This window comes from Macaca nemestrina, chromosome 15 (assembly GCF_043159975.1).
Source record: "Macaca nemestrina isolate mMacNem1 chromosome 15, mMacNem.hap1, whole genome shotgun sequence".
Taxonomy (NCBI): Eukaryota; Metazoa; Chordata; class Mammalia; order Primates; family Cercopithecidae; genus Macaca; species Macaca nemestrina.
This window is the reverse complement of record NC_092139.1, coordinates 89,963,828-89,990,778: the sequence shown is the minus strand read 5'-3', so window position 1 is coordinate 89,990,778 and position 26,951 is coordinate 89,963,828. Positions and strand designations below refer to the sequence as shown.

The following is a 26,951-nucleotide window of genomic DNA, read 5'->3' as shown; positions in this document are numbered from 1 at the left end:
ACTCAGATACAGATCTGGCAAAACAGCTGCAGATGAACTCCTCAGCCATGGATGATGCCTCCAGACATGGATGAAATCCCAGCCGTGGATAATGCCCCCAGCCAGAAATGATGCCTCAGCTGCGGATATAGCTTCCAGCTGTAGATGAAGATGCCAGATGTGAATGAAGTCTCCAGTCATAAATGAAGTCCCCAGCCATAAATGAAGTCCCAGCTGTGATAAAGTCCCCAGTCATGGATGATCTTAAGACCAAACAAAAAAATTATTAAGTATAAAAAGAAAAATTGTCTGCCAATCTTATTCAAGAGCACTGGCATAAACTCCCCAGAGGAGGAGAAGGCAATTACCACGCCTCCAATAGGAAGAATCAATACAAACAAAACAGTATGCAGCCCAAAACAGCATATCCTGACGTGCTTAACCTTATACCCAATATTTAAAAATATCCAGAACACACAGGGCCATGGGAGTGGCTGTTGGAGAAATTTTCATGAAGGAAAAAATATTACAACTAAGTTTTAAAATGCTAGTTTTGTTTGTTTTGTCTTAGAGAGGAGGTAAAAGTGGGAGTAAAAATATGGAGTTTAGTGTAAGGTGGGAAAAGCAAAGGAACCCCGCATGGATGGGCTGAAGGGTGTGATGGGAGAACAGTGAGAAGTACGTTTGGGGAAGCAATTGGAAATAGAGGCTAAGCTTAATCATAATCAAAAGGGATTTGTTGAAGAATTAATGTGTGACTAGGAACAGGGAGGTATGGGCTTGTCAGCTCGACAGTGAGCACTCAGTTCCACTAACAAATGATGCCCTTGTGGACAGACAGAGTGATGGGCAGGCAGATGAATGCGTGGGCTCTACGTGAAACAGGTCCATTTGGTTGTTAATGAGATACTGTTTTAAAGTTCCATTTTGCCATACTTCGAATAGCTTTTCATTAGCTAAATTTAGCCGCATGTAAAATCACTAAGGCAGACTTCCAGAGTTCCCACATGAAAATCAAATGTCAACCAGCTGTGACGCACTTCAACATGATCATTGGAAGTCAGACATTGAGCTCTTTTTTGATATTTAAAGCCTGCATAATATTCGCTGTATATTATTCAGTGTATGACTATTTCCTTCGTGATGGAAATTTGGTTTGTCCCAACTTTCTATTCTATCAAAACACTGCTACACAGAAAATCCCCATGCACATATTTCTCCTAATTGTGGAAATATTTTACATAAAACACTCCAGACATGGGATGAAATTCCCAGGTTATTGGAATTTTAAAATAGGTACTCCGAAATTGCCCTCTTACAAATTATATGAATTATTCATAAGCTTCCAAGTGTTACAGTGTTGCCCATTTTGAGAAATCTGTGCTAAAAGGACCCAACAATGCTGATGACAGTGATCAGGATGGTAAGGAGGCCGGGAAGACAACAGAGTGATTTAGATCTTAGACAAATCACTGTCGGTGTCTCCACTGGTCCAGCTCTTGCATTTGTTCTCGTGCTATCTTTTCCCTTTCACCAAATAAAATAGCTCCTTGACATCACATTGTGACAGTCCCCATGGTTTGCCGCTGTTACTGCGGGACTGAATGAAGGAGGGCGAATGAAGAAATGAAAACCAAGGAAAAAAGAAACTGTTTAAAGAAGGGGTCAGGGAAGAAGAAGAGGGCTCCCAGCTTCTAGTGGGCAAGGGCGGCCGCCCTCAGCTTCTACAGCCCTTCGTATTTATTGAGTAGAAAGAGTAGGGAGCAGGAGGCAATGATTAGTCAGCTTCTCAATTGTTCACAGGTTCACATTATTGCTAACAGGCTTCAGATGTGCCTAATCTCAAGAAATGCTGCACCTGGGGCGTGACTGCTCTCAGCATTCCCTCTGGGTGGCAGACGCAGTTTGTCAGTTTGCCAACATTCTGTATTCATGAGAACAGTTTGCTATTTACTTATATAGCCTCCAGTGGCACACTGAGTTGATCACGACCCTCACTCTTTTCAGTGTGCAACATCACATGAATCCATGCTATGCTTAATGAGTACTGGTTAGTAAAATGCCTATGACTAGTAATGTTCATCTATGCAATTAAATATTAATTCATAAAACACTTCAAATGTAAGCAATTAATTAGTGAATGAAAAGTACATAATACATCAATTAGAAACAAACTCTATTGGCCGGGTGCGGTGGCTCACGCCTATAATCCCAGCACTTTGGGAGGCCGAGGCAGGTGGATCACAAGGTCAGGAGATTGAGACCATCCTGGCTAATATGATGAAACCCCGTCTCTACTAAAAAATACAAAAAATTAGCCAGGCGTGGTCGTGGGCACCTGTAGCCTCAGCTACTTGGGAGGCTGAGGCAGGAGAATGGAGTGAACCCGGGAGGCAGAACTTGCAGTAAGCTGAGATCACACCACTGCACTCCAGCCTGGGTGACAGAGCAAGACTCTGGCTCAAAAAAAAAAAAAAAAAGAAAAGAAAAAGAAAAAAACTCTATTAAAATGACATTATTTGTGTGATAAAAGAGACTGCCACTTTTGTATTTTTTCTACAAGGTTAAAGAAAACTAAGTCAGCTTATACAAGTGAATTTTAAAAGCCTTTAGGTTGGGTGTGGTGGCTCTTGCCTGTAATCCCAGCACTTTGGGAGGCTGAGGCAGGCAGATCACCTGAGGTAGGAGTTCGAGACCAGCCTGACCAACATGGTGAAGCCTTGTTTCTACTAAAAATACAAAAAATTAGCCAGGCATGGGTGGTGAGCACCTATAATCCCAGCTAGTTGTGAGGTTGAGGGAGAATCACTGGCACCCAGGAGGCGGAGATGCGGTTGCACTCCAGCTTGGTCAGCAACAGCGAAACTCCATCTCATAAATAAATAAATAAATAAATAAATAAATAAATAAATAAAGAGCCTTTAACACGGAATGCTGAGTAAATTGGCCAAAAATGCTAACCTATGCATTTCAATACTATAGGATTCATGTTGGTGGAAATAACCAGATTAAATACTTCTGGTATTTCACCTTCCCAACCCACACGAGCCAATGTTTTTTTTCCTGTGAACAACAAAAACAGTAGAATTTACTTGTATGTCCATAAGAGGTTATCACTTCTGTGTGTTCCCCTGAAACAGGTGGTGGCTGGGTGAGAAGGGGGACAGCACTAGGGCAGGAGATGGGGGCTCCAGTATCATGGGCGAGTTTCCTAAACTTCTGCAACTTTCAGCCCCTAAAAGGGGTGAGCCACAGGAAGTTTTAGCACAATGCCCAGAACAAAGTAAGGATTTGACACCTGGCACCCCTCCACATTGTTCTGTCATCAGTTACCACGTCCTGCACCTCCAAGCCCACTGGGCTCTGGCTGTTTCCATCACGTAGAGAATGACCCGGAGCCTGGCCTCCAGCCACCCTCCTGGCCTTGCTGCTTCTCACTCTGCCACTGGCTCCTCACGGACCAGCCTGGGTGTCCTCAGACATACCACACACTTCACTGTGGGAGTCACACAGCCCTCACGACTCCTTCCCCAGGGAAGACACGGGGCTTTCCTCCTCAGGAGGACTCTGCGAGCACCTGGATGAAGGGCCCTCCCATCCCTCATCCTCCCTTAATTTTTGTTGCAGCTCTCCTTCCTTCCACTCAGTATGGCACACACTGATTGATCATCTTCCCCATAAAGACAGGAACAGCACGAGCAGTAGAGAGTAGATATCCAATGATAGAAAAAAATCGTCAATGATTTATCATTTCCATTTATCATCAATTAAGAAACCGTATGCTGAAGGTCATGTACCTCCTATGGGACTGCTGCATCCTCAGCCTCCTGAATTTCAGCCCAGCACCTTCCTCCCCAGCACAGCAACAGGTCAGCCCTGACCATTCCTCTCTTATTGCCTTTGTGCAAACCAGGACCAGGACCAGGACCAGGACCAGGTGAGGCCTTGGTATTGTCCCTCCCCAACAATCTGCGAAACAATCCTTGACGTCACCAACAAAGCACAGCCTTATGAATTGGTGGTCAGTCCCTCCGAACACCTCTATCACTGTAAAGCTGGCAGCGCCCCTCCACAGTTGGCCTTCCCAGGCACTGCACCTCTAGGTAACGGAGCATGTCCTTACCATGAGGCCTGGGTGCCCAGTCTATCCTGTCCAATGAGCGAGCTGTGGAGAAGGGGGGATTCCAGGTTAAGGGGAGACTAGCAGGGCTCCTGCTTTTATGCTGCCCTGTTGGGAAGGCTGTTAAAGAAACAGAAAGTGCTAAGCAGTGAAGATAGAACATGTTTTCATTACTTAAACCAATACATTCCACAGATGGAATAATAAGAAATGCTACATGCAAGCTAACTGAATCCAACAACATATCAAAAAGATAATCCACCATGATCAAATGGGTTTCATACCAGGGATGCAGGGATGGTTTAACATATGCAAGTCAATCAATGTGATACATCACATAAATAAAATTAAAAACAAAAATCATATGATAATCTGAATAGATGCAGAAAAAGCATTTGACAAAAGCCACATTTCTTCATGATTAAAACCCTTCAGCAAAATCAGCACAGAAGGGACATACCTTAAGGTAATAAAAGCCATCTATGACAAACCCACAGCCGACATTATCCTGAACGGGGCAAGTTGAAAGCGTCCCCCCTGAGGACTGGAACAAGACAAAGATGCCACGTTCACCACTTCACTCAACACAGTGCTGTTCACTACAGCATTGGTCATAAGAGCAAGACTGGAAACAGAACAAATGGATACCCAGAGGGCGGTGCTTAAGTAATTTTGGGAAGAGTCATAGGGTGCAGTACTTTATAGCTCTGAAACAATACAATGGATTTACAGTTGAAATGTGGAATGATAACTAAGGTGCATTGCCCAGTGGCATATGCAGAGGTGCAGAGGACTTTGTATAAACACGATCACGCATCAGCATGCATGCCAGGCGCATGTTTCTATTTGCATGTAGATTGTAGGGATGATATGTGAACAAAAATGTTGACTTGGTGTTTGGAAGTTCAGAGTGGAAGGGAAACTTCCTTGCTAACCTTTTATGATATTTAGAGTAATTTCTAACCATGAATACGTAATACATTTAGAAACCTTAGCTAATAGGAAAAGCCTCTGTTCCTGGCCTCCTGCTGGCACACATCAGGTGGACATGGGGCTGTCATGCTAATGTGTGCAAACTCAGAAAACTCCAAGAATGGGAGTCTGCGTTTTTCATCATACAAATAATTGTTAATAGAAATAGTATAATGGTTATTGCTCATGGATATACCATGCATATTCTATTAGATAATAATAAATTCTGACATTTGAACTATATTTACACATGGACATTGAAATGTATGGATGAAATATTGTGGCTTATACGGGCAATGGCTTTATTGGCATTTTACAAACTGATTCCTCATGGCATGGGTCCGTGTGATATTAAGTAGCCTGTTATGTTTGGGAAAGGCAGTGATGACCACAAGAATGACTTCGACTACTAAAGTACCATGGAGATTTCAACAATGTTTGGTTTCATATTTACACATTTCATTGTGCTCCCAGGTTTTTTCTCACCCTAATAGCTGTCACCCATATCATGCGGGTCCCGTTAATACAGACACCTCCGAATGCACCCTCTTCCGTTATATGCAGCCAATTGCTGGTTACCTTGGGCCTACAACGCGGGGAGGGCAGGGGCTGCTTGCCACCTCCTCATCTACAGTAAGAGTCAATGAGCAGTTAAGTAGACACTGAAAACCATTTATCCTGCTGGAGTGAGAAATAAATGGTTTCTTTCAACAGGGTGATAAAATGCATCTTTTCCAACTTATTTATATGACTCAAGGTCCATCTCAATTCCAGATGCGAATTCTCACAAAGGTGTATAATTTCTGATTCTCACAAAGGTGTGTAATGTCGTCCATGGCCCAGTGCAGAGGAACACAGGTGTTGCCGTCAGACTGCCAGGGTCCGATCCCGCCTCCGTCACTCACCCCGGGAGCTCCCTTTAAGCCAGGAGTCAACAGCGAGATGGAAACGTGAGTGCTTTTTAAAGTCCTAAAAGTTCAGAGGATGACCGTGAATTTCTCCTGCACCCCTGGGCACACACCAGGAGAACTGTGTCTCCAGGTTCAAGTAAGTGCCTGTGAGGGAGTTGTGTCCCTCAGATTCTGTTCGCCACAGGTGCCACTTGATGCAACCCCAAACCTCTTCTGCACAATCCCAAGCAGTGCTGACCAGTCCAACCCAAAGGCTGTGATGTTTGGCAGAGGCAGAAAAGGCCAGGTGTTCTGGGAAAGATCTCCTTCAAATCACACAGCACCCTCCCAGCCCACAGAGACAGTTCTTACATTATGGCAAGAAACCTGGAAAACACCAAATCCAGTCTGACACATATTTCCTTTTTCTTTTTGATTTCATGCCCCCTCCCTCAACCTCCCAAGCAGCATGGATACCCCGAAGGCCCTGGGAACTCTCTCCCATTGGATCTAACATGGAAAGTAGTTACCTACCTACAAATCCTCATCATCGGATATGCTCTCCAAAAACAGATCTTTAAAACACAAACACCAGGATAAGTCATTAGAGAGAGGCCCACCCACTCCTCCCACCCCAGCTGAAGCCCCGGTGCTTCACACAGGATCCCCTGGTGTTTCCTCTGGTTCACAGACATCCCTCCAGCCTCTCTGGACATTGTTTTATACTTGCAAAATCATTTGCTCTCATCAGAGCAATGATTTGGGAATCCTCCTTCCCAAAAGGAGCCCAGAATCAGGTTTCTATACCCTACAGACAGCGTTTTTCCCTCAGGAAGTGAGTTATTTCAGGGTACGTACCGTTTTCCAATATAAATGGCTCCTGCAATTATAGAAAAGAAAACATTAGGAGGGTGAAATGATGCCATGCACGTCACACAGCTCTGATATTCTCTCAACAACTTGGGAAAATTAGAAAGGGTATAGTGATTGAGTCAAAGGTCAAAGTCCCCCAAAACTAGCACGGAGGACACCTATGGAAAAGACAAGACCTTTTCCCACAGAATTTATCTTTAAAGTGTATTTAGATTGGCAGTTTCACAACTCTTAATCCACGGGGGAAACGTGCTGTGGAGGGAAACACCTCTGCATTGCGGTGGATCGTGGATGCCGCCATCTACCACGCCCCCGTGTGCCCGGCATGGGTTGGTGAGAGGCTGCCAATCAATAGCACCACACCAAGGGAATTGCAGATGTCATAAATAATGCACACTGGCAGATGTTCATGTCTACACTGATTGGAAAGAAGTCAGGAAAGTAACATTTCTGTTCAAGACAAAGAAAAGTGTCTTACCTTGGCAGCGTCTTCTTTTTCAGAGGTGTGTTGTTCAGTGTCCTCATTAGTTATGTTGTAAACAATGTCCTCATTAGCGATGTTTTCTGCAGTGTCCTCCTTCCAGATGTCCTCAGCATTCTCATTCGTGATGTTACGTACAGCAGCTTCATTACAGATGTCTCCAGCGTCATTCAAGATGTCAGGTCCAGCAGCCTCATTACAGATGTCCACAGTGTCCTCGTTACAGATGTCTACGGCGTCCTCATCGCAGATGTCATATACAGTGTCTTTGTCAGAGATGTCCTGTATAGGGTCCCCACAGGGGGCTAGGAGAACACAGAGTAAAGGTCAGTGCCCTGGTGGTGGAGACTGTGAATCACCCAGGGAGCTTGCTTGGTGTGGTGCATGGAGGTGGCTGATCACAGCATGGGCCGAGCTGATGCTGGGCCATCCTCCCGGGTGGACCTGCGCTAGAGAAGCTAAGGGATATGACTCAGAATGCTTTCTGCAGTGGGAATCAGCTTCCAGGTTCAGATATGCTTTATCCAGTGAAGTGGGGAAATATAAAAAAATAGAAATTGACAAATTCCTGAAAAGCCCTCCATGAGTGCAAGTGTGATTTTTTTTGTTAACCACTTTACATTCAGCATGCATTCACACATACTAAATATTTTTACAAGAAATCAGAAATCTTAATTTTTGTCAGTTATGTTAAATCTAAGTTAGCTGTCAACATATTCTATCTCATTTACTCTGTGGTCGCCAGAAAATCTAACACATAGTAAGTAAACCAAAATATTTATTAAACGAAAACACAGAGCAGGGGCAGGGGGGAAGCTAGGCAGACCGGGTTGCACCTGATTACCTGGATGATAATAAACTGCACAAAACCTCGGTCAGATTAATATTGAAACTGCCTTTTGCTTCGGCTCTTTTTCCTTGCAGAAGAAGGATGACCAATAAGATGAACAGGAAAGAAATGAGAAACAGAGGTCTTTGCTTAGGAGCTAAAGGCCACCTTCTGTGTAACACAAAATAGTCTACAAGTGGCCTTGAACTCTGCCGTGATTCAGTGACAGAGTTCCCTCATGTCGTCTACCCACGTTGAAGTCCAGCGACACTGCGACTGTCTTCTTTACAACTTGCAAGACATGCTGCTTCTGCATTTGCCTGTTGTATGAGATTTACACCTGTTTTAAAGCCACGTTTTGTTTCAGTTGGGCTGGTGGCCATACACCGCACTAGCCAGTCAATAGTGAGATGGCTCCTCATGGAGGCAGCTTGGCTTGAGGCTGAGGGTCTTTAACCCACATGCACAAGAGAGTTGCCACAAGGGGACGGAAGCCAGGCTAATAACCAAGTGCTGCACAGAGTTCCCATCTGTCCCTCCTCACCATTTTCAGCTGGCAGGATTTCAGCATTTTAGGGCTTGGGAAGATAATATTACTAAATCTACTAAAATACATCACCCATCCTTATAGGCTTTGGCCAGTTGCTGAGCAAATTAACTTCACAACTGAAGTGGGCCACATTGGCCTGCATGGTCCCCCGCTTCTCTTAGAATCTGTGAGTGTGGGGCCTACTGGAGGGTGGGAGGTGGGAGGAGGGGGAGGATCAGGAAAAATAGCTGATATTAGGCTTAATATATGGGTGATGAAATAATCTGTACAACAAACTCTTGACACATGTATATGTATGTAGCAAACCTGAACATCCTGCACATGTACCCCTGAACTTTAAATAAAAGTTAAAAAAAGAAAAGTCTGTGAGCTGACCCAAACCCCCGGGGATCCTTGTGCTTTTGACACACTGATAACTACACCGGTCCGTGGGGAGATGCGCCTATAACTGCCCTGGGTCGTGTGACCACGGAGGCCACTTTATGGTGATGGGCAGTGTCTGGGACCTCTTAGGCTCAGTGCTTTAGTGCTTATACATGAATGCTGGACTCCCTGTGCGGTGGGGAACACCCCATGACTAAGTGCATGTCAGCATCAGCACTGGCCCACACTCCTGGGTTCGTGTTTTCACTTTTTCATTCAGGAACTTGGGAGCTGGGGCCACCCCCTTGGCCCTTCAGGTTCTCCACCTGAGCAGTGGGGATAAGAAGCCAGACCCAGGGATGGCTCTGGTGAGGGTGGAGGAGTCACTGTACAGAGAGAGTAGAGGGGGATGGATTTTATTGTTGGAAGTGGACACTGGTGATTGAGTTGTATAAATGGGAAATCTCTCCTGAGAAAACACAAGCCTCACCTGTACAAACACACGCACACTCACACACACTCACACACACTCTCACACACACACACTCACACACACACACTCTCACACACTCACACACACACTCTCTCACACACCACACACACGCTCTCACATACACACTCACATTCACACACACACTCACACACTCACACACACACACACACACACACACCCCCCACATGATGCAGCCTCACACAAGACACCACCAATCCTCAAGCACCCAACTCAGTACCACCCAAAAAGGAGCACAGCTGCTTCCTCAAAAATTGGCCATAATTTTTTCCCTGGGGAACTCGGGTTTTTTTTACAAACACTTCCACTCTGCTTATTCCTATCACAGTCCCAGGCTCAGGGTGGCTCTTCACATTGAAACCTGCAAGGATGCCACACCTTTCTTTGCATTCAGATTGCTTTCTTTGCAAGTAATTCCAGAATACTTACTAGAGTCAAACCTTAGAGGGACCACCTGCACCACCTGCAATACAGAAACAAAGCTTTATGAGGGGTACGTCGTGTTGTGGATTGTTTGTACAAGGCTCTGTTTCTCTCAGTGAATACTGAAAACAAGATCAGAAAGTGTGGTCAACTTCAAGACCCCCCAAACAAGGGTAGGATACACACTAGAAAAGATATCAGCTTCTGGGTGGTGGATCTCTCAGGTCCACGTAGCTTGGCAAGTGCAAAATACTGAATCCAAGGAGAAGACATTGCTTCCAAGGACAAGGACCCCAAGGATACAGTCTACAACCTGAAGCTGTCACAGGTATATGCCATTTTGGATTATGTATCAGTTGCTAAGAGTCGCTTCTTCCACCCCCTCAGAAAACTGCATTTAATACCTGTAATGTACACTGTCATTTTTTCACACGTAAAGTCAATTGAAAAAGAAAGACGCCAAGAAAGAAGCATTTCTGTTTCAGGGAAAGCAACGCAACCTTACCCTCGCGTTGACCAGCCTCTCTCCATCTCCTCTGTCCTTGTGAGTTGGAGACTCCTCAAGGGCTAGAAGGACACAGAGCAACAGTTAGTCACAGATGCTTTTGTTCATGAGTTATTCAGGGAGCTCTGCTTAATGTGGACAACAGGACAGTGTGTGCAGATGTGTTTCATTAAAAGCACAGCTTGAGCTGCTGCTAGAAAATCTTCCCTCATGGAAAGACAGGCAAGAACAAGGAACTGAGGAGCGAGAAACAGAGTCCCTGGCATTTTGCTGATGGCAACTTAAGGCAACGGGAATGAGTCAGTCTACAAATGGTACTGAAGCACATGCTATAATCGGATGAGAGTCCCACTGCTCACACCGTGAGGTTTGAAACCCAGCTAAATGGTTTTCTAAACCCTGTAAAACAATATTAGCTTGTAGGATTGATGTCTCCCTTTGTGTACAACTTTAGATTCACAAACTTCATCAATTTGTATGAAATCCTCAGCAATTGACCCCAAACAGATAAGACTGAAACAATATTTCAGGAATAGTTGAAAGTATTATCACCACAAAACATAGGCGTAATCAAATGCTGAAAGTTACACGTAAGGCACGATGACAAATAAAGCAGCAAAAGACTGTTCACATGAGGGTCTCAGGCTGCACAGACACCCACACTGGCTGAGGGGTCCTGGTTTTCATAAAGGGTGTGGCTCAGCCAGGCCACCAACAAGCAGTTAACAAACAGTAGTGTAGTAACACGACACTTTCCAAAGACCTTACTTGAGTAACATGGTGATCCTTACAAATTTCCAATCAGGATGGTGGCACAGTTCCTCCTGCTTTAGGACACAGAGCCTGCCTGTGGTCACAGGGGGTTAGGTGCAGACTCTGAAGATGCACTTCGGTCAGAGACTCTGCTGAACTCTGTCTACTGAGGGTCTCTGTCCTGTCTGCTGACCACAGGCCAGAGGTGCAGGCTGCACTGGGGAGTGAGAATGTCACCTCTCAATGTTAGGAAAACTCCCTGCCAGAACTGAGAATGGCCCTTTCTAAGCAGAAAGCAAACTCAGACTAAAGGAAGAGGCCGACCACATCAGGCTGCCAGATTGCCGAACATTCACTCAGGGAGAGCCCACATCCTGGGCCATCTTGGATGGTGGCAAGATGAGATAGATCACCGCTTTTGCAACACACACCTGACAACAAAAAATCAACAGATGTAAAAGAGCCAGAAAAATCCCCAAATATTTGCAAATTAGCAATGCATTTTTAAATAACTCATGGATTAAAGTTTCAATAGAAAATTAAAAATACCTTTAACTACATTAAATGAAAATGTGACTTGATGAGATTTCTGGATGTAACAAAAGCAGTCCATAGAGGGGAATTCATGGCATTGGATGCAATATATTACAAATTACAAAATCTAAAATCAGTAATATCATGTTTCAATTAGGAAACTGTAGAAAATAAAGGAATGCAATGTAAAGCAAGTAGAAGTAATAAACAGCATCACAGAAGTCAATAAAATTAAAACACTGAAATCATCAGAAAATCATTAAAACCAAAAGTTGGTTATTTGAGATGCTAATTACAATGAATGAACTTCTACGCAGGCTAACCAAGAAAAAGAAGATAACACAAATGACCAATTTCAGAAATAATACAGGAGCCATCTCGACTGAACTGTTGGGCAGTAAAAGGATAATCAAGGAATATTATGAACAATTCTATGACCACAGTTCGATAACCTCAGTGAAATGTATCAAGTCCTTAAAAGACACTCTTCCTAAGGTCACACCAGAATCCTAGATAATTTTAATAAGCTTATGTCTATTAAATAGGTTGAATTCACATTAAGAGCATTCCAAAAAAGAAAGCACCAGACCCAGATGGTTTCTCTCATGAAATCTACCAAATTCTTCAAGAGGTGAATAAAAAGACAAAAATCCATTTAATGCAATATTATTTGGTGATTTAATGTGCATTTTATGCCATTAAGGTATAAAAAAGACATGAAGGAAACTTAAATATACATCAATTTAGTGAAATAAATTCATCTGAAAAAGCTACATAATATATGATTCCAACTATATGACATTCTGGAATAGGCAAAACTGAAGCAATAGTAAAAATATCAATAGTTGCCAAGGTTTCTGGAGAAAGAAGACAGAGATTAATGAGTGAGAAGAGGGGATTTTTAGGGAGGTGAGCATATTCTTTATGAGAACATAATGGTGAACATAATTGTTATAAATATTTCAAACGTCATATAAATGTGGAACAGAAAGAATGACATTATGCAAATGATAGACTTCAGATAACAATGTGTCAATATTTTCTCATGATCTTAGCAAATGTACCATAGTAATGTAAGATGTTAATAATAGGTGAAATTAGGAAGTGAGGGTGAGGAGACAGAATAATATGGGAACTTTGTGTATTATATGCTCAATTTTTTTTTTTTTTTTAGATGGAGTTTTGCCCTTGTTGCCCAGCGTGGAATGCAACGGCATGATCTTGGCTCACTGCAACCTCTACCTCCCGGGTTCAAGTGATTCTCCTGCTTCAGCCTCCTGAGTAGCTGAGATTACAGGCACCTGCTATCACACCTGGCTAATTTTTTTGTATTTTTAGTAGAGACGGATTTTCACCATATTGGCCAGGCTGGTCTCCAACTCCCAACCTCAATTGAGCCGCCCGCCTTGGCCTCCTAAAGTGCTGGGATTATAAGCATGAGCCACCACACCTGGCCATATGCTCAATTTTTATGTCAATTGATTTATACTTACTTTATATTAATTTAAAAATAATAATATCGCACCATTCTTTCAGGAAGATCTATGCTAATGTTTAACAACCAGGTAAGTTCTAGACATTAGCTTGAAACATTGTCTATCATTAAACATGAACCAAAATTGACTTTTAAGTGGATATTTACTTTGTGGTTGTCGTAATATTTGCTGACTCCGCAAATCAGAATGCTGACACATTAAAAAATATAGCTTAGTCTCTTCATAGTTTCCTCTTACATATGGGACACTGAATACTCCCCACAATTGTGATTCTAGAATCAACTTATTTAATGAATTTCCACAGTACCTTCTACTGGGTATATTCCCTTCTTTACCCAGGAGCTACGAGTTCTCTGACCCTGAGAGGTGGATACGGCATATCTTCTTAAAATACCTATCAGAGAAGATGCTAGTTAATGCATTTACAATAGAGAGGACTGTTGACATCTTGCTGACAGAAGACCAGAGGGAAAATAGTGATAATCTAAGTTTAAACTTATGATCCTGTCCTTTACAGGCTTCCAAGCAGAGCCTGCTGAATCAAAGTTGGATTTCAGGAAGATCATGGAGTTCAGTGAGCACCCAACACCTCTATCAGACAGACTGTGGGCAGTGCCTTCACGGAGAGAATACAGCAGGACGACTGCGAGTGCAGGGCTGGTGCAGAGTGCGGGCCCGGATTCAAATTCCACTAAGTGATGTGGACCTGGCAAGCTCATGTCGTCCCTCTGCCCTCAGTCCTCTGCACTGTCATAATGAAATTTTAGCAATACTTTTCAGGCCCTACTTCTTAATATCACAGTATAGGGCTAAAAAATCACTAAATACAGGAAAATCTTAAGAGAAGACTGGTACTTCAGTAGTGTTCTCTAAGTGTTTACTACATGGCAGGAGGAATAAGCTGGACACTTAGTAGTGGCTGAATATGGAGAGGGTGCTTGGATGGCTCCGGGGCAGTGGCGCATGGTTTCCTGTTTGGCTTTTCTGTGGGCCTGATGCCTTATGGCTTATGGAGAACGTCGGCCCTGCCGGGACAGCAGAGGAGGGGCTGTGGCTGAGATTTTACACTTGAGAGTGTTGGCATTCAGCGATGGTGATGAGCAGAACCCCAACCCCAGTGAGGAAGGATCTGAGATGGGAAATGTATTTGGTTCCCTAGAGACAGAGATTCCTGAACAACTGACACCTCTACATCACGCCCTGTGCCAGAGACCCAAGAGACCCCCTCACTGTCTTTCTCCAGTCCTCCTAGCCCGAGGTGTGTGGGTGGACAAAGGTGATGCTCTGGAGGAGATGCCTGAGACAAAGACAGGTCCTTAATGATAAAGAATTCTCCTTCCTCTATCTTTCAGATCCTTGACCCCCCCCAACTCAATATGACAGTTTATTTTAAAGGCTGTTATCTCTGTGGCCTTCTTCCCTTCTCCCTTCACCCTGCCAGCTGCCTGTCAGTGACTGTCTCCTCCAGTGACTACACTGAGGGACCAGGGTCTCCTTGCCTCCCAAGGCTGCTCAGACCTTCTGACACTGCAAAATGCTTGTCAAAAGATGGGTCTGCAAAGAGTAACTTCCCTTTCACTGATCAAACCTGAATATGCAAGCTACTTTGAATTAACTGGAAAAGTGGCCATGTGGGCTGATGCTTTGGTGGTTTAATGAATTAAGTCTGCCACCTCCACTGCCTCCTTGACTATTGATCAGAGCCGCCTGCAATAAGGTCTGGCTGAGAATGGGCAGTGGCTGCGCCAGCTCTGGGTGCGTCTTCTCTGCTCATTCTTTCCACAGCCAAATTCAGTTTCTAATTTACACACTCCACATCCATCCCTAGACCTTGCTGTGACAGGGGACAGAGTCCTGTCTCTTCTTAGGGAGACCTCTCCATAACCACAGGATCCTCTCTGATGTTCGCCCCAAGCTCTGTTTTCCTCTGTCACCAAATGTCCCTTCCATTAACCCAAAGGCCCTGTCTCTTCTCCCAATCCTTTAAAAGTGATCTCAGAAAGCTACTGATTCTCTCCCCATGAACCCCAGCGAAAACCCCCATAAAATCTCGTTTTTCTTCCTTTCTGAGAAAAAGTCTGATGCTAGATTGCTAATGTTTGCTTTCAGGGTTTGACTTCTACCTTCAGAAAAGTGTTTCTGTCCTTCCCCTTTTCTGTAATGTCTGTTATTGCAGGAGTGCAATCACGATTCCCTGGAAATAATCAAGCAGTAAGGCTGTGTTTACTCTGTGTATTCTCTGGAAATGTGTTCACAAGATTGGTGCTATGTTTATTCTACTATTTGGTAGAAATAAAAGGAAGCCACATGGTCCTGATATTGCATTGTGAGTTTTAAAGATTCTTATATTTTAGTTGTCTTTGTCAAAACTCTAGATTTTTAAAATGTACATCTTGATGTTTTCTTCTAGATTCTATAAACATATGTATTACCCACATTATTTATTTCTCTGCATTCTTCTGTGACCCCCTGGCTTGCTCAGAGACATCCTAAATCCAGAAAATGGAGACCTCATTTTCCTTTCTCAGAGCCTTCTATGTGACTTAGAGACTACCATGTCCCTGGCTTTAAGATTAACTCCATATCACAGAAAGACAACTTAGATCTTTCTTCCCAGAAGTCCAGTAGTCTTCAGTGGACCCCCCATTCTTATACAACGAGGTCATCCAGGTCTCAGGCAAAAGCCCCCAGTATTTTGTAAAATTTGAGCTATCACAACTTTACAAGCTTTTATGTTATTACAAAGCTTTGTCCTCTTTTAGTGAGGATTTTAGCAACAGTGACCTGGTTAACAAAAAATAGAAGGGGCTGGGCACAGTGGCTCACGCCTGTAATCCCAGCACTTTGGGAGGCCAAGGCGGGCAGATCACAAGGTCAGGAGATCAAGACCATCCTGGCTAACATGTTGAAACCCTGTCTCTGCTAAAAATACAAAAAATTAGCCAGGCGTTGTGGTGGGTGCCTGTAGTCCCAGCTACTGGGGAGGCTGAGGCAGGAGAATGGCATGAACCTGGGAGGGAGAGCTTGCAGTGAGCTGAGAGCACACCACTGCACTCCAGCCTGGGTGACAGAGCGAGACTCAGTCTCGAAAAAATTTTAAAAAAAGAAGGAACTACTGGAAGAAAGCATGGAAAGAACACACGAGGTAAAATTTGACCTAAAATGACCAGTCTCATTCACTAACCTCACCATAGTCTTATGGGTTCAATAGACCTGTCCAATCCTTTGCTCTGTTCCCTCCAACACCTTCCTAATTGTCCTCCACCACTCATGTAATAGAAACATTGCACAGGGGAGCTAATCACCTCTTTTATCCCCCACTTCAGGTTCACGTATAAGTTTATAGTAAAAGCCTTTTCAAATGACTGCTTTAACTGCTGCTACGGCATGTATCATCAGTTGAATGGAACCTCACATGTGACTTTAACCAAGCCTTTTTTGAGACACAAGATTCAATACGAGGGACAGTATTCTAATGTAGTACATCGTTTATTTTATGTTATGAAGATTATCAGTTATTGAAAATGTGTAAATAATGAAGCCCAGCCTTACTGCTCAATGCTGTGTGTGTGAATCCACTGAGCGTGCTGACCCCCATGCCTGCACCTACCTGCTAACACAGGGAGGGTCCACCCAGAAGGGAGGCACAGCTCCAGCACTGACACTCTCCCACCAGCTTCACAAGAGAGTTACCATAAGGACGACAGATACCCGGATAACAACCAAGTGATAATTTGAGTACTTAATGGTCATGATCCCTAAAGTGTGTAGCTCAGAGGGCTTGTGGGGAACTGTGGCCAAGACTCTAAAGCATCTCCCCAATTCTTACTGGACTTGAGCCTTGTCTTGAGGAGACCCAGCCATGACATGCAGGCACCACACTGTCCTAATTAATGCCTCCCTTAGTGTTTCAGAACCTGTGATTTGATCAGAAACACGGGCTTTCTATGTCGGTTTCACACTAAGGACTACGTGAAACCTGCAGGGAGATGCCTACATAGCTACCTGGATTCTGAGATCACTGAGGCTCTCTTATGTGAGGGATGGCGTTTGAGATCTCTGCAGGCTTGGGTAATTCCAGGCATAGAGGGTGCTGGAGCTCCCTTGCATGGTGAATAGTGATCCCTTCACTGGCTGGTAAGTAGAGGCTGTAGTTCAGGCCTTCAACACTGGGACCATATGAGTAAACATCTTGGCTCCTCACTGCGTAGCAAGTGAGCCGGGGCACATTTATTTCTGTGGCTTAGTTTCTCCATCTGGCATGGAGGTTCAATAAACAAGCTAACAACATATGTCCATGAGGAGGTTTGAACTAATGTAAGTAAAGTATGTGATCTGATTTGTTAAATTAAGAAAAATGGCACTGAGAGTTGTGCTGGGCAAACACATTTTTTTCCTGGGGGAAACACACACAGACACACGTTCACAAGCGAATCATGCAGACTTGCACATAGACCACCCCCACCCCGCACTAATACACACTCCCACACAACCTAATGTGAGCACGTTCCCAGGAACTATACGTAGATAAAAGGAGTTTGTCACCTGGAAAACCAGTTTCTCTTACTATACCCCACATCCTCATTCCCACCAGGTGTCTTGGATCATGGAGGCTCTCCAGGCAAAAGCCAGCAGTTAGGCTCCACATTTCCTAGAGAGTTTTTTTCTAACAGCCAGTGAGTGATTCCAGAATACGTACCATCAAGGGTGCTCAATGAAGACACCTGTAATTAGAGAAGGAAACACTCTGAGAATGAGGCCATGCTATGGATGGTTCGCACAGGTCTTCTGTTCACTTGGAAACTGAGTAATGAAGGTGGGAAAGAATGTCCAAGTCAAAAGCCTCAACTCTAGAGTAGAGTTCCCTTAAGAAAGCACAGGGGCTTTTCCTGAAGAATGCTTCTGTCTAGATAATTTTTGGGTGGCAATGACAGAATTCTTATCTAAAGTGGAAAACTTGTTCCTGAAGAGAATATCCCTTAACACACCCTGTACTGTCTGACACTGCCAACTGTGGTCGTCCTCTGGAATCAGGCGTCAGTTGGTAAGATACACCTCCTCCATTCCCAAGGAAATATTATCTAACATCTATAATGTACCGGTTAATTTTCCCATAGCTGATATCAACTGAAAAATAAAGGAACCAAGAAAACAACATTTACATCTTAGGCAAAGACAGGCTACTTTACCGTCGAAGTAGAGTAGAGCTCCCTTTTCACATGCTTTTTGGAAGGCTTCTTCGAGTCACCTAGGGGATGTGGAAGGACACAGCATGGCTGTCAGTTCATTGGTGGTGCTATTCATGAATGACTAAGGGACTAGAACTTAGGGGTGTGCCTGGTTAACAAGCATGGATTGAGCTTCTCCTGGACCATCCTCTTCATGGACCAAGGAAGGCAAAGAAAGAGCAGGAAGGAAATGAGAATGGAGCCCCTGGCTTTCCAGGTAATGGCAAATGAAAGCAACGTGAAATAATCAAACTCCAAATGAACAAATACTAAAATACATGCTAGGATTCAACCATAGTGTCCTGTCACTTCTTCAGACCCTTTAAAAACCCAGCAGGATGGCCACTACCTTCTTGACATCTACCAAGTCCCTTTCAACCTCCACAGACCCACGTACAGTGCTGCTGCTTCTATCATGGAGGGTATAGGGTTCTGCTCTTGTTTATGTGTGAATTTTTTTTTTTTTTAACAGAGTCTCGCTCTGTCGCCCAGGCTGCCATATGTCTGTGGTGATGATTCGACGTAGGTAAAGTGTACAGTATAAGTGCTCATGAGGCTTAATTATCAGTGAAATGTCTTGTTTTAAATTTCACAGCTGATAAGCTTAATAAGCTTAATCAGAGGCTTATTCAAGCCCAGGATTCTGAACTCCCAAGTCATTGGTTCTATGAAATACACCTGCTTGGCCTAAAACCAACCACTTTATCATAATTCAGACCCAGTTTTGAAAGAAGCAGATGAAGTCAAAAGTGCTGTGTCTGCCTGAGCGCACACTCAGTGCCCTCCACACAAATGGCACCACTGTCTGTCACAATGGCCCAGTGGCCTGGCTGGCACAGACTGTGGCAAAGGGCAAGAGATCACTAATCCCATCACCATGGCGATAGGGCATCATAAACTTTCCAGGGTGAAGGCACAATCCACCTTGTGAGGTCCAGCTGCTGCCATGCAGACACTCGTGCTTTTACATGCACAGGAAGGTCACTGAAGATAAGTGTTTTACATCCATGGTCAACAGATGAGATGACCATGAAATGAACACCAGTGTATGGGTGGAGCAGCTTATTTATTCAGTCTTCTGCACTAAAACCTGTGAAACGATATCATCTTGCCTTATTTACTAACACATACAAGTGCCTCTAAACTTAGACAGTTTCCAAGTCACGGAACTGATGACCACTGAGCTCCTGACTGTAACTGACAATTCTATGATTTTGGATAACTCCCAAAGCATAAAAAATAAATGTTTTATTTAACACATAGGTAATACACATTCTTATTTCTTTTTAAAAAAGTAATATGTGAATGGAAATGACATACTACAAATTTATTAAACTAAATACACATTTCACAAAAAAAGAAAAAACACATTAAAAACAAAGATAGGTACATTTTATTGTGTGAAAAGCTTCAAACCCATCTGTACTACTGTGGCTTTGCTCCAAACTTTTTGAAAGTAATGATTTCGTAGGTTCTTAATTAGGTTAAAAATTACATTAAAATAGACTTTGCCATATTCTCTCCAAGGGAATAACTTAATTTGGACGCGGGGGAACGTTGAAGGGTGCAGGATGTAAAAGGAAATTATATATATATTTTAGGCCGGGTGCAGTGGCTTAAGCCTATAATCCCAGCACTTTGGGAGGTCGAGGCGGGCGGATCACCAGGTCAGGAAATCGAGACCAACCTGGCTAACGTGGTGAAACCCTGTCTCTACTAAAAAAAATACAAAAAATTAGCCAGGCATGGTGGCGGGCGCCTGTAGTCCCAGCTACTCGGGAGGCTGAAGCAGGAGAATGGCGGGAACCCGGGAGGTGGAGCTTGCAGTGAGCCGAGATCATGCCACTGTGCTCCAGCCTGGGCGACAGAGGGAGGCTCTGTCTCAAAAAAAAAAAAAAAAAAAAAAAAAAAAAAAATATATATATATATATATATATATATATATATATATGTTTTAAATGTAGAAAAATTTCAAAGGTACCCTGCTTGATACAAGAATCAAATTTACAAATTGAGGAATAAAACATAACCATGAAACATTTATAACTGCATATGGAAAATACAGAAGTTAATTTTTTAAATAACATAGTTTGAAAGTATTAACTAGTAATTTGAAAAGACAGCATTTGACAGGCCAATATGAACATACCTCGAATGCAGGAACACAGGTTCCCCATAAGAAAAATCAAAATCAGGGAAAATTAAAGCAAAAAGGTTCAATCTGCTCTGACCTTCGAAAAACTCAGCACAGACAGTGGCACTTACGACCAAGGGCAAGAGATCCCTAATCCCATCACCATGGCGATAGGGCATCATAAACTTTCTGAAGGCACAATCCACCTTGTGAGGTCCAGCTGCTGCCATGCAGACACTTGTGCTTTTACATGCACAGGAAGGTCACTGAAGATAAGTGTTTTACATCCATGGTCAACAGATGAGATGACCATGAAATGAACACCAGTGTATGGGTGGAGCAGCTTATCTATTCAGTCTTCTGCACTAAACAGTATCACCTTGCCTTATTTACTAACACATACAAGCACCTCTAAACTTAGACAGTTTCCAAGTCATGGTACTGATGAGCACTGAGCTCCTTGAGAGAGCTCTGGATGACGGATTGGTAGAACTAAGTCATAAAAATCCATCCAAACAGCATTAACAAGTAAACAGGTTTTCAAAGCTCTCTACATGCAAACTTATACAATTATCCCTTTAATTTTTATCTTCATATATACATACATGATCTACTTGTTTCTCAGTATAAATAAAACTGTATGTTCTTAGTTAACAGTCTCTACCAATTCATTCTATTTATCTTTCTGAGTTGAAATACTGCATTTCATTGGGACACAGAAAAAAATATTTGACTAAGATTACTCTGGAAAGGTGAGTAGGTTGGGTGATTGACTGCAATTCACAGTTCTGTGATTTTGGATAACTCCCAAAGGACAAAATAAATGTGTGTTTTATTTCACATATAGACAATACACATTCCTACTACTTTTTAAAATTAATATGTGAATGGAAATGACTTACTACAAATTTATTAAATACACATTTCATAAAAAAAGAAGGAAAAACATGTTAAAAAGAAAAATAGGTACATTTTATTGTGTGAAAAGCCTCAAACCCATTCATACGACTGTGACTTTGTTCCAAACTTTTTGAAAGGGATGATTTCATAGGTTCTTAATTAAGTTAAAAACTACATTAAAATAGATTTTTATTTTATATTCTCCCCACAGGAATAACTTAATTTGGGATGGGGAGCATTGAAGGGTGCAGGATGTAAAAGGAAATGACACATTTTTTTAAATGAAGAAAAAGTTCAAAGGTACCCTGCTTGATACAAGAATCAAATATATAAAGTAAGGAATAAAACATAATCACAAAACATACTTACAACTGCATATGACAAATACAAAGGATTTTTAAAGTAACATATTTTGAAAATATTAACTAGTAATTTGAAAAGACAGCATTTGACGGGCCAGTACGAATATACCTTGAATGCAGGAACACAGGTTCCCCATAGGAAAAATCAAAATCAGGAAAAATCAAAGCAAAAAGGTTCAATCTGCTCTGACCTTCGAAAAACTCAGCACAGACAGTGGCACTTAAGACCAAGGGCAAGAGATCCATAATCCCATCACCATGCTGATAGGGCATCATAAACCTTCCAGGGTGAAGGCACAATCCAGCTTGTGAGGTCCAACTGCTGCCATGAAGACACCTGTGCTTTTACATGTACAGGAAGGTCATTGGCGGCTCAGTGTTTTATTTCAAAAACTGAATCCCAAGTCCACACATTATTATTCTGTGCTTCTTAAAATAAGTTATCAGATGGGAAATAGGGTATCCCCAAATATAGTCAATAGTGAGAATTTCAAATTGAAGAGGGGCACAACTGATATGTTGAGAACAAACAGAGATTCCACTCTGTTTTTCAACTTTTATGTTAGATTCAGGGTGTACATGTGCAGGTTACCTGGCTATATTGTGTGCTGCTGAGGTTTGGGGTATGAAAGATCTCAACACCCAGGTACTGAACACAGTACTCAGCACTTTTTCAACCTTTTCCTTCCTCCCTCCCACTCCCAGCAGTCCTAGTGTCTATCGTTACCATCTTCATGTCCATGGGTACTCAGAGTTTAGCTCCTACTTATAAGAACATGAGGCTGGGCGCGGTGGCTCAAGCCTGTAATCCCAGCACTTTGGGAGGCCGAGACGGGCGGATCACGAGGTCAGGAGATCGAGACCATCCTGGCTAACACGGTGAAACCCCGTCTCTACTAAAAACACGAAAAACTAGCCGGGCGAGGTGGCAGGCGCCTGTAGTCCCAGCTACTCGGGAGGCTGAGGCAGGAGAATGGCGTGAACCCGGGAGGCGGAGCTTGCAGTGAGCTGCGATCCGGTCACTGCACTGCAGCCTGGGCGACAGAGCGAGACTCCCTCTCAAAAAAAAAAAAAATAAATAAAAAAAATAACATGAGGTGTTTGTTTTCTGTTACTACATTAGTTCACTTAGTGGCTTCCAGCTCTAGCCATTTTCCCTCAAAGAACATAATTTCATTCTTTTGTAGCTGCATAGTATTCCATGGTCTATATGTACCACATTTTAATCCAGTCCACTGTTGATGGGCACCTAGGTTGATACCATGTCTTTGCTATTGTAAACAGAGTTGCAATAAACATAGGAGTGCACATGTCTTTTTAGTAGAATAATTTGTTTTCTTTTGGATACATAGTCAGTAATGGGATTGCTGAGCTGAATGTTAGTTCTATGTCCTTTGAAAAATCTCCAAACTGCTTTCCACAGTGACTGAACTAACTTACATTCCCACCAACAGTATATAAGCATTCCCTTTTTTCCTTAAACTTGCCAATATCTGCTATTTTTTGACTTTTTTTTTCTCTGAGACGGAGTTTTGCTCTGTCGCCCAGGCTGGAGAGCAGTGGGGCAATCTCGGCTCACTGCAAGCTCCACCTCCGGGGTTCTCCTGCCTCAGCCTCTCGAGTAGCTGGGACTACAGGTGCCTGCCACTGCACCCGGCTAACTTTTTGTATTTTTAGTACAGATGGGGTTTCACCGTGTTAGCCAGGATGGTCTTGATCTCCTGGCCTCGTGATCCACCTGCCTCGGTCTCCCAAAGTGCTGGGATTACAGGTGTGAGCCACTGCACCTCGTCTGACTTTTTAAAAATTGCCATTCTGAATGGTGTGAGATAATATCTCATTGTAGTTTTGATTAGCATCTTTCTCATGATTAGTGACGATGAGCATTTTTTCATATGTTTGTTGGCTGCATGTATGTCTTCTTTTGAGAAGTGTCTGTATCTTTTGTCCATTTTTAAACGGGGCTGTTTTTTGCTTGTGGAATTAAGTTCCATATAAATTCTGGATATTAGCCCTTTGTTGTATGATGGTTTGTGAATAATTCCCCCCATTCTGTAGGTTGTCTGTTTACTCTGTTGATGGTTTATTTTGCTGTGTGGTGGCTCTTTAGTTTAATTAGGTCCCACTTGTCAACTTTTGTTTTTGTTGCAATTTCTTTTGAAGACTTAGTCATGAATTATTTCCCATAGCCCATATCCAGAATGGTACTTTTGAAGTTTTTATTATAGGATTATTGCAGTTTGAGGTCTTAAATTTAAATCTTTAATCCAACCTGGGTTAATTTTTGTATATGGTGAAAAATAGGTGTCCATTTTTGGGGGGTTTTTTTTGTTGTTGTTGTTTTGAGAGGAGTCTTGCCCTGTTGCCAGGCTGGAGTGCGGTGGCACCATCTCCGTTCATGGCAACCCTCTGCCTCCTGGGTTCAAGTGATTCTCCTGCCTCAGCTTCCCGAGTAGCTGGGATTACAGGCACATGCCACCACACTCAGCTAATTTCTGTATTTTTAGTAGAGATGGAGTTTCACCATGTTGGCCAGGCAGGTCTCCATCTCCTGACCTCGTGATCCGTCAACCTTGGCCTCCCAAAGTGCTGAGATTACAGGTGTGAGCCATCATGCCCACCCAATAAGGTGCATTATTAACATCTAAAAACCTCAGGGAAGTGAGCTTTCATCATATTTTTATTTAATTTACAGTTTTCCCCAGAGTGTTTGGAATACATTCCTCCATGAGCCAGAGAACTTCCAATGTTCACTGCAGTGTCTTTAAGTGGCAGTAGCAGTTGTGGGTTGAGAACACAAAAGTCTTCCACTCTTCCTTTTAGAACCAGCAATTCACGGTGCTCTGTTTTTATTTGGCATTGGGTAGGAGCATCTGGGTGCTGGGCATGGCACCAGTGCCCCATGGAGGAGGGAGCCAGGAAGCTCCTTTCTTCCTTCTCTAAAACCTTTTTTTTTTTTTTTTTTTTTTTTGAGACGGAGTCTCGCTCCGTCGCCCAGGCTGGAGTGCAGTGGCGTGATCTCGGCTCACTGCAAGCTCCGCCTCCCGGGTTCACGCCATTCTCCTGCCTCAGCCTCCCGAGTAGCTGGGACTACAGGCGCCCACAACCGCGCCCAGCTAATTTTTTGTATTTTTAGTAGAGACGGGGTTTCACCGTGGTCTCGATCTCCTGACCTTGTGATCCGCCCGCCTCGGCCTCCCAAAGTGTTGGGATTACAGGCGTGAGCCACCGCGCCCGGCTAAAACCTTTTTTTTCTTTATGTAGATCCAAGTTTCTAGCCTGTATCATTTTCTTCTCTCTGGATAACTTCTTTTAACATTTTGACAGATCTACTAACCATAAATTTGTGTTTGTATGAGACAGTTTTTATTTCTCTTCACTTTGGAAGGATAATTTTGCTGGATACAGAATTTTAGGTTGGTGGTGTTTTTCTTGCTTGCTTGCATGGGTTCTGAAGAAAAGTTTGATGTAATTTTTATTCTTATTCTAACGTGTTAGGCCTGGTAAAGCCCAAGGTGGTTAGACTCTGGTGAAATGGTCTCCCTGGGGCAGGCTTCTGCTAAGGAGAACAGAACGCCCTGGGTCTATTTCAAAGTAGTTACTTTTCCCCTTCCCTGTGGGAAGCGGGAGGGAATTTTTCTCTGTTCACAAGAGCCTCTGGCAGAGCTCTTGGAGGTTTATGAGAGTGTAGGGCCCCCTAAGACTGGGCTCCCTTAATTCTTAATTCTCAAGTTTATGTACACGGAGCCTCCAGCAGTTTGTCATGTACATTTCAGTCTTCCCACTGTGGTTCTGGCTCCAGTGGCCAGCCTCCGATCCTGTTAGGCTGGGACTCACTGCCTGTCCAATTTGGGGAACAATGGTTTGCCCTGTTAACCTCAAGTCTCTGATGGATCTAAGAAAAGTTCATTTTCAGTTTGTTCAAGATGTTTTTTGTTGTGACAGCTTCCAAGCTGGAAAAAAGAAGTCATATTTGGGTTTTGTTTCAAAATATTTTTCCAATTAGAAAGAATGATGCCTCACACACTTCTATACATGTCTTTTGATGCAGCTGTGCATGTGTTTCTGTTGCCCGAAGAGCGAAATACCTGAGTCCTAAATGTGCTACTATTTAGAATGTAAGTATTCAATGCCAAACACAGTATCCCCTCCAGCAGGAGATGAGAGTTATTGTTGCTCCAGATTCTCTCCAACACTTGGTGTTCTCAGTCTTTTAAATTTTAGCCATTTTGGAGGATGTGTTATCTTGCTGTGATGTTAATTTGCATTTACATGAATATTAAGAAAGTTGAACACATTCAAATATTTGCTTCTATAAAATACATGTTTATGTCTTTTACTCACCCATTTTTCTTTCTTAGTGATTTTTTTTTGAGACAGAGTCTCGCTCTGTCCCCAGGCTAGAGTGCAGTGGCGCGATCTCGGCTCACTGCAAGCTCTGCCTCCCGGGTTCACATCATTCTCCTGTCTCAGCCTCCTGCGTAGTTGGGACTACAGGCACCTGCCACCACGCCCAGCTAATTTATTCTATTTTTAGTAGAGACAGGGTTTCACTGTGGTAGCCAGGATGGTCTCGATCTCCTGACCTCGTGATCCGCCCGCCTTGGCCTTCCAAAGTGCTGGGATTACAGGTGTGAGCCACCACGCCCAGACCTCTCTTAGTACTTTTTAAGACTTCTTTACATATTCTGAATGTGAGCCCTCTGTCAGTTCTGTGTGTTCATAGATCTGTTCCCACTCTGCAACTTGCCTTGTCACTTTCTTAGTGGTGTCTCTTAATAACAGAAATTCTTAATTCGAATACAGTCTAATTTATCAATTTCTTCCCTTAAAACTAGGGCTCTTTGTGATCTGTTTAAGAAATCTGTCCCCACTCACAGTCATAAACATCGACTGGGCATGGTGGCTCACGCCTGTAATCCCAGCACTTTGGGAGGCCAAGGTGGAACTGAGGTTCAGTTGTTCGAGACCAGCCTAACCAACATGGTGAAACCCTGTCTCTACTAAACATACAAACATTAGCCGGGTGTGGTGGGGCCATGACCAGG

The 26,951-nt window shown here is 43.2% G+C and overlaps 1 protein-coding gene across 5 annotated transcripts; it reads right to left on the bottom strand.

The window, feature by feature from the left end:
- LOC139358683 (uncharacterized) lies at positions 1-22,099 on the bottom strand. Of its 5 annotated transcripts, none has more exons than XM_071080111.1 (10): positions 20,657-20,780; positions 18,469-18,527; positions 17,979-18,003; positions 13,587-13,673; positions 10,497-10,558; positions 9,998-10,031; positions 7,313-7,620; positions 6,820-6,841; positions 6,496-6,536; positions 1-138 (listed from the first exon to the last, which is right to left on the bottom strand). In XM_071080111.1, exons 1-9 carry the CDS (start codon positions 20,682-20,684, stop codon positions 6,496-6,498), a joined length of 666 nt encoding a protein of 221 aa, XP_070936212.1. In that variant the 5' UTR covers positions 20,685-20,780; the 3' UTR covers positions 1-138. The 5 variants fall into 5 exon arrangements, with proteins under 5 accessions (XP_070936212.1, XP_070936211.1, XP_070936210.1 ...); XM_071080110.1 differs by lacking the exon at positions 20,657-20,780 and adding an exon at positions 22,013-22,099 and having other exon boundaries at positions 105-242; XM_071080109.1 differs by having other exon boundaries at positions 105-242.
- Between the last annotated feature and the right edge of the window lie 4,852 nt (positions 22,100-26,951).